The 8,148-nt window shown below is 38.6% G+C and overlaps 1 protein-coding gene across 1 annotated transcript in view; it reads left to right on the top strand.

Moving 5' to 3' along the window:
- The window catches only part of LOC101860285 (solute carrier family 66 member 2), a gene marked incomplete in the record, with an annotated part of 18,876 nt that extends 16,914 nt beyond the window's left edge, over window positions 1–1,962 (top strand). The window contains 1 exon segment of the mRNA XM_035972708.1: window positions 1,479–1,962. Coding sequence (XP_035828601.1) covers window positions 1,479–1,541 — 63 coding nt within the window.
- Between the last annotated feature and the right edge of the window lie 6,186 nt (window positions 1,963–8,148).

The raw sequence follows: 8,148 nt of genomic DNA, 5'->3' as shown, positions 1-8,148 counted from the left end.
TGGAGGGAGGGAGAGGGAGGGAGGGAGGGAGATTTGTTCGTAGCACTAGTTTTATTGTGAGTGTGAGAGAGTTTTTCTTGTATTCTACATTTAAAAAAATATAGCATTGTCACAGCCAGACTCCGCATGACAATCTATTTTTCATAGAAATCTTTTTATACATACACATATATTTACATAATATTATGCTCTATACATACGCCTGTCAAGTAATTTTTTAACGTGACATCTCTCAGAATTTAATGCGCATTGAACATTTTTTAGAAAATGGAAATGTGCAGTGCAAATGCAATTTTTTTTTATTATTGTGATTTAAATTTTTGTATCACTCTCCTAAATGTATTTTCAAGCAGGGCATTACATAACACTGTCACCACTTGGGTGATCCCCCCCCCTACTGCACATTCAAATTATCAAATGTGAGGCATCGTGGTGAAATCAAGCGCTCGTCAAAATAATGAAATAGAAGAAAACAGCATTTTTCTGCTGGTTTGGCAATTTTTATCAAATTTTTGTAATTTGGCTCAACTTCTTTTATGTCCATTTAAAAACAAACTTTTGTGTGAATTTCACGGAAACACTTTGATTAAAGGCACATAAACTGTACATTTTTAGTTTCAAAGGACTAAAACTATGGAAGTTACCAAACTTTGGCAGCCATTTTCTCACAAATTTACCTTTGAAACCAGGCGAACCCCACCTTCTTCAGTTTGAAAATATCACGATTCCTATTAAAGGTAGACAGGTACATTTTTCATGTAGATCGAGAGAATAGAATAAGCTTTAAGATGATACCGATGACTCCACTTTCCCAAAAATTGATGAGCGCCTGATTCCACCTATATATGGTCGCTTTTAAGAACAAGGGGCAAACTATCCCGAAATATGCTGTTTTGCCCCTTGTTCAGTTTCTTTAGAAGACAAGGAGAGTTTTCTCTATAACTAAACAAATATCCACACCAATGAAACCAAACTTCTCCCATAGGTAGGGTAATGCCCACTTTTGGTGTAGGTCAAGATTTCTGGAAACCTCCGAAATCTGGCTTAGCCCGCTTGTCCTTAAAAGCGACCATATGTGGGGCAGCGTGGTGGAATCAGGCTCTCGTCAAAATAATCAAAGTGAAGAAACTTGCAATTTTCCGCAGGTTTGTGAATTTTTATCAAATTTTTGTTTTTTGACTCAGCACCTTTCATGCCCATTAAGGAACTCATTTCTGTGTGGATTTTTCTGAAAAGCATTGATTAAAGGCACAAAACCTCCTTCTTTCGCAAATATCTCGACTTGTATTTAAGATAAAGGAATATTATTTTCATCCAAATAAAGACACGTGAACAAGCTTTAAGATGATACCAATAACTCTACATGCCCAAAAACTGACGAGAGCCTGATTCCACCACGCTGCCTCACATATTTCCTCCTACCTAGTTAGTATATATGGCTGACAGACAAAACTCACGGCGCTTGATTCCTGTTTCAGGTATTCATCTATCGGAACAACGCCGCCGTGTTAGAGCGCACCAGCAAGTCGGCCATCAGCTGATTGGGCTCTCCGTCATCTTTCGCCGCCAGAGCCTGCTGTGACATCATCGTGGTCGACCTGCATCTACACGCTAAATCCTACCAGTGCAGTTTTACAGTCTGTGAAAACATTAAATTTACTAAAATGTTTCTTTAGTTTTTACATCATTTTTTGTTGTAGATCTTTTTCTTTTTCTTCTTCTTCTTTTTTCTTTCTTTTACGTACTAGAAATGGTAATGCCTTATTTTTTTGGGGCTGTTTTTCTTGATTTTTTAAAATATTGACTATTGAGAATGCATATTTAGTAGAAAGTTTTGATGAATAATTATAGGTTGTTCACTTTCATTTGCCTGCGTTAAAAAAAATCTAGCTAATTTATTAATTTACCTATGCCCACGAAACTTTGCATGCCACTTCTGCAGGCCAGTGACCTAAAACAAAATTTTTCAAAAAATTCTTGATCTAGTAATAAAAATTCTTTTCTCTTTGGGCCTTATATTAAAAACCGCTCTTTGGATGCATACACAGGATCACTAAAATAAAGGACTTACAGTAACTTTGCCTACAAATTGCTCATTTTGACACCACCTTGCCCCTACATCTCAGTGTGAGCTTGAAGATTACATCCCCCCCAGCTGTCTTTTGTTTTAGTAGAGGTTTTACGGCGCTCGCCACTGCATAAGGTCATATGAGCGCCAGAAGATCAGAGGTGTTACAAGAGAGTAACAAACATAAAAAAGGAGGGGAGAGAAGGACGATAGATGTTTGATAGGAAAGAAGAAGCAAACCACACCAGAGCACCAGCCAACCACCCACCCCAGCTGTCAAGAAGTCTCCACATGAGTCTCAAAAGTACTTACCCCGTCCTTTGAATCTGTGTGTTGGGCACACATTAAAAAGTGTTGTGTTGAGAATATGTCAACTTTTAATGTTTTAGGTGTATGCTGTAAATCTCCTATTATTTTTTTTGCCCCCTTCAGGGTGATACCAAAGAAAACGTGTCGGAATGTTAGTTTGCAGTGACCTTTATGAATGGGCTTTTAGATTCTGTTGGTCATCCAATTTTTAGACCGGTATACAGAAGATTGGAGATGATTAAACGGAGCGATTTCATTTTGCCATGTTTTAACCACGGTCAGATGAAAGTGAACAAGCTGTAGTAGCTGTTATTCCTTTCATTTCTATGATTTTATGTTGGAGCATTTCATCGCAGTCCCAAGATGTATGAGAAGCCCCTGATTTTTAAGACTTCCTTGTAAAAGAGGGTCTAATGGAGGCGAGCAACTGTCTTGTGATAGCGATGATAATGTTTGGCTGTGGAGGGAGGGAGTGAGAGAGAGAGAGAGGCATGGATGAGAAATGAAAATATATCTTATATCAAATTGTGTGTTTTGTATTCCTATTGGTAAAAGACGTGAACTACTAATGACTATTTTGTGTACGTGAATACGGTTCATTTGTTTTCTATATTTAGCAAAACAGTAGAGAGGGGGGCGTTAGCATAGTTGGTGTCTTGCTGTGCTACTGTTCAGAGGGTCTTACTTCGAGTTCGCAATGGAGTCCGCTTAAAACTAAAGTATTTTTTTAGGAGTTTTTGTAGCTGGGTTGAGTTTGGAGACAGATTACATCGTGGGTTCCTCTTCTTAAATAAAAATTACACCCAGGATTGATGGGAGCATGTCATTAAACTGTGTCTAACCAAGTGAGCTTGTAACGGTTTCTTAGAAGGTGAACTTTATTTTTTAAATGTTGGACATCTTTCCATGGTATAAATCTCAATGTACTTAACTGAGTACAGTGGGGTGCACATTTCTGATTGATATTCTTGCCTATGGGCATTACTAAGAATTCCTTTCTTTCGATTTTAAAGAGTTGTGTTCTTGAAATTCACTTTGTGATGAGTAGGACTATAGCTTCTTGGTTGATGTTTTTGTTTCTCTTATCCAACTTTTTGAGTTAGATCTATGATGAATTATTTCCAAGTTATTTCATCGATATATCAAGTCTCATGTGTTGAACTCAGGAAGAATCTATTTAACCAGTCAATGTTGTTCCTCTTATTCTAAGGGTTTTTACTTCAGACAGTGTGTTGTGGAGGTCGACTTTTCTTCTTCACACTCTGATTGTTTGGGCTTTTTTGTATTGTTTTTAACATTGTTGACTGGCAGCGCATTCAGCTGCAGTGTCAAGTTTTTGTCCGTTCGGCTCTGTGTTTTATTTCTTGCCTATAGTAAATTCCTTTTGGTCGTGAGTGAATTATGGATGTGCTGTAGAAACCCCACTCTGCAATATTGGATTGCTACCGTAGAATTACAAAGTTCTGTCCGGAATTTTTTTGCGGTTTTGAGTTACTAAGACCAGGGGGGTCAGAAACCAAATGTTCTGTCTGCTCTATCAAAATTATGTGATTATGCAAAGTTGTTATCAAGATATTCGAAGAGTTGCATTCGGAAAAGTTAATAATAATAATAATTGCTCTATGCGCTGTACAACTATTATTACCCCAGCAGACCCTCTGAGAACATTCAGAAACATTCTTAGCTTCCGAGGAAGCATAAAGTTTGACGTGTCGTGAAACTAAAAATTTTATAACGTCAAATTTCTCATAACTAGGTACTAATAAGCAGATAGAACTGTAATTTCGGTGGTTAGGCTCTCGGACTCGCAACCGTAAGGTCGTGGGTTCGAATCCCGTCAGGGGCCCGACGTTGTGTCCTTGGGAAAGGCACTTTGCACAAATTTTCCTCACTTCACCCAGGTGGAAATGGGTACCCAGCTATAGACAGAAAAAGATCTTGTCAGTTTGATAGTGTTTGAGCGCGTGAAATCTGCAGCTTGCTCTGTATGCTTCCGTGGAAACTGAGAATGTTTCGGAGTGTTCTATGGTCTGCTGGGGTAATAATATAGTGTAAAGCGCATAGAGCCTGCTGTTGAGCGGGGATATGCGCTATACAAATGCTATTTATTATTATTATTATAATTCTAGGGTAACGAGCTATCTGGGCTCTAGCACCAGAGCTTTACGTGAGGTCTTTTGTCTTGGTTCTTTTGTTGTATATGCATCTTGACACATCACAGACTGTACAGACTCCCTCGTGGGGGAGATTGCTTGTGCCAAAGTTTTTTGCTCATTTTGACATTCCGGTAAGGTGGTGATTCACTTCTTCTGTTATCTTTTATTCATTCTAGTACCAAAAATAATAATTTTTGTTTTGTTTGAAAGAGAGGTGTTGTGCTCATTTTAAAAAAATTAATATCGAAACGAGATGTATAAAAATATTGTATTATTATTTCTTTAAGTCAAGTTTATTAATACATTATACTGCTTCCTCTTGGGGGAAGATTTGCTCGGCAGATGTCTCCCGTTTGTAATGTAGACATTACGTTTGAGTATATATTTGTATTTTTTTTCCCCTGACATTTCTGAATAGTGTTATTGTAAATGTAGGTCCAATGAGTGTGTGATTTGGAGTAGTCAGGGATGGGTGGATGTGACTACTTGCTCAGAGTTCATGTCGACTTCGATTTGGGCTGATATGAATTGTGAGTAAGGTGGGGATAGTTTCTGAAAATGCCCCAATCCATACCAATGAATTTTCTTTTTCTTTGTAGTGCATTTTCTAGTGTATTATAAATGAATGGACATATTTAACTTTTACGATAGGGAGCAGTGAAAGCAAAAGTGGTTTATAATTCATGTACGTGGAATTTTGAAATATGGCTCAAGCTGTTTAAGGGAAGGGGAGCGACCCTTGATTTTGCAGATTTGGGGTCAGGCTATGCACATTTTATGTTGGCTGATTTTTCAAGATAAACCAGTTTTTGGTCTAAAAATAGTATGGATACAATTGAGAAAGACTTTATTCTCCAGGTAAATTGCCTTTAAAAACATGAGGATGGATTAATATAGTGAATTTTCACAATTATTGTCGGTTTTCGCAAAAAGTAATTTTTGTGCAGTTTTTTTCCTACTCCTTCCCGTTAAGAATTGGGTTATGTTACGCTTGTGTTAAGTCCTTGTTTGTGTTTATTGGAGCTGACATTCCTGCTTCGAAGGCAGCATAGAAGGGATCAGGGCGTAGAACATTCTGAGAATGCTCCACTCCACATTTTGCTGATGCCAGAGTAGAAATCCCTCATTATTTTTAATGGGGTCGAGACTTGACGAGATTGAATTCAACTCGCTCTTGAAACTCCCCGTCGTTTTGTCCCGTTTTCCCCCTCATCAATTGCAACCACATATTTTATGTAGTATTTTTTTGGTCTTTGTCTTCTGGCGTTTTTAACACTTTGTAGTCACAGCCAGCAGTACAAAATACCTCATCTGGTCACCCAGCCAGGAGAGTGACTGCAACGGACTTCTCGGGTCTGGCGCGGAACTGCTGCCTTAATGATCTTAAATTGTGCCTATGGGAATGTAGGAACACCTGCGTTAAAAAGATTCCCTTGGAGCATCGTTAGAAAGTAGCTGTTATAAGCTGAGTGTTAATGAAGTGCATAATATAGCCCCATGTTTGTTGTGGGTTTACCATGACTGTGTGCTGGGTGGGGCTGTTCAAGCAACGTCAGTCCTGATGTATGCTCATCGCAGATCTCAGGTTTGGAAACACTGATTTCTTTTTCTCAGTCACTATTATTATGAATTTTTTGTGGTCCTTTTGTAGGCCGAAGGGCTAGAACTCAAATGGCCGCTGGGTTTGAAAAGTAAAGTAAGTAAAGTGGTCTTTTTGTCATAAGTTCAGGATTTGGGTCATGGGGTTTGGAACTTGTGATGGATTTGGGTACTTGATTTTAGGGTAGGAGTTGGGTTAACTTTTTTAGTTAAAAGGGTTCAATGTTTTTGGGGTTTTTTTTCCTGAGTCGTGATGTTTTTTATAAAGAAATCTTATATCATTGTGAGAATATTTGTCTTTAATGTGTCTGCATGTACAAAAATTACACTATATTTCAATGCTGTGATGTTTTAATCATGTTTAATTTCGAAACACCAATTTGTCATATATGCAACTAGTAGTGTACATCTGAAGTCATTAAACGGGGTGGTGCTTTTTTGTATGAATGACGTCTTGTAAGACATAGTTCTGTTAACACTTGTCAGTCAACACAATGACAGTGGAATATTGTTATGACAGTTGACAGCCCCCTGAGCAGGGTTTCAGGGAGAGAGAGAGAGAGTTGGTCTGTACATGGAAGTTCAAATATGTCAATAACCAAAGTGTCTCTGATTAAGAAACATGATTTAGACGAGCGCCTAATTTCACCACGATGCGTCACAATTATTGAAAGGGTGAGGCTTTTATTTTCTCTGCATTGAAACATTTCGCTCTCTGGACCAAGAACAGTTGACCAACTTGTGGACAATATTACGATGGTTTGACGTCGTTACAGGTTCTGCTTGAGGCACACGTGCTTTGGTTGACTGTCAAGTGTTGAGGGAATCAACGGATTGGGAGGCTCTGGCTGATTGGTCAGAAAAAAAGGATGTTATTGAGACTGTGAACAAATGTGGAAGTTTTTGTTGAACCATCGCATGTATTCATTTGGGGTTTCACTTGGAGATATCACGATCTCAGTGCTTTTTTGTCCTATCTCCATTTTTTTAAACAGTGAAAACAGTTCATAAGAAAGAGTGAGTTTAAGAAGATGTCACATTTTCAATGTTTAAAAAAAAAAGGAAACACAACAAGAAAGCACTGAGGTCACGATATGTGGATGCGTGTTCACCAGGGTTTGTTTCATTTTGAAAGGTTTGTGGGTGTTTACTTTTTCAAATTGCGTGTATATTTTATACATGTATATATTATTACATGTGTATTATTACATATTTTTTTAATTTGAGGGATGTTTCTTGTAACTGGAATTTTTCATGTGTTTGTTCTCATGTGTAACTGAAGGATGCATATAACAAGTGTCTGTGGTGTAGTGGGTGAGCTGTTTGCCTTGCTTGCGGGAGATGTGAGTTCGATTCCTGAATGAGGAACTTTCTTTTCCGGAGAAGCTCCACCTGTCTGCTCAGTTATGGTATCCATATCGACCCTGGTTGGTGGGGTGTCCTTGTGTGGGTTCTTAAAGGTATTCACAAACACAGTGCATGGTTGGCAGGTGCTCTGGTGTGGTTTGCTCCTTACCTATCAAACATCTATCGTCCTTTTCTCTCCTCTTTCTTTTTTTGTGTTTGTTACCCTCCTGTAACACCTCTAATCTTCGGCACTCATGTGACTTTATTGAGTTGCAAGTGCAGTAAAACTCTTACTAAAACAAACAAAAGTTAATGGTACCTGAGGGAGTGACACCAGGAAGCCACGCGCAACAGTTGGATGGCTTCTGAATAAGTCAAAGTCATCTATACTGTGTTAAAGAATCTTTTCTGAAGCTCATAGGTTGCTATCGTTTAGTCTTTATGTCTCGTTAGATATGATGGAAAACTAGCTCTCTCTCTCTCTCTCTCTCTTGCCCTTTTTAACTCCCAGTGGAGCACAGGCCATCAACAACATTACTCCAGCGAAGCCTGTCCTGAGCATCCTTTTCTATCTGTTTCCATGATGTCCCCGCTTTTTCAATTTCCGCTTGTACCGCTCGCCTCCATGTCATCTTTGGTCTTCCCTTCTTACGCTTTCCTTGTGGGTTC

The sequence above is a fragment of the Aplysia californica genome, unplaced genomic scaffold (genome assembly GCF_000002075.1).
Source record: "Aplysia californica isolate F4 #8 unplaced genomic scaffold, AplCal3.0 scaffold00809, whole genome shotgun sequence".
Classification (NCBI taxonomy): Eukaryota; Metazoa; Mollusca; class Gastropoda; order Aplysiida; family Aplysiidae; genus Aplysia; species Aplysia californica.
The sequence above is the reverse complement of the archived record's forward strand: the minus strand, read 5'-3'. Positions and strand labels throughout refer to the sequence as shown.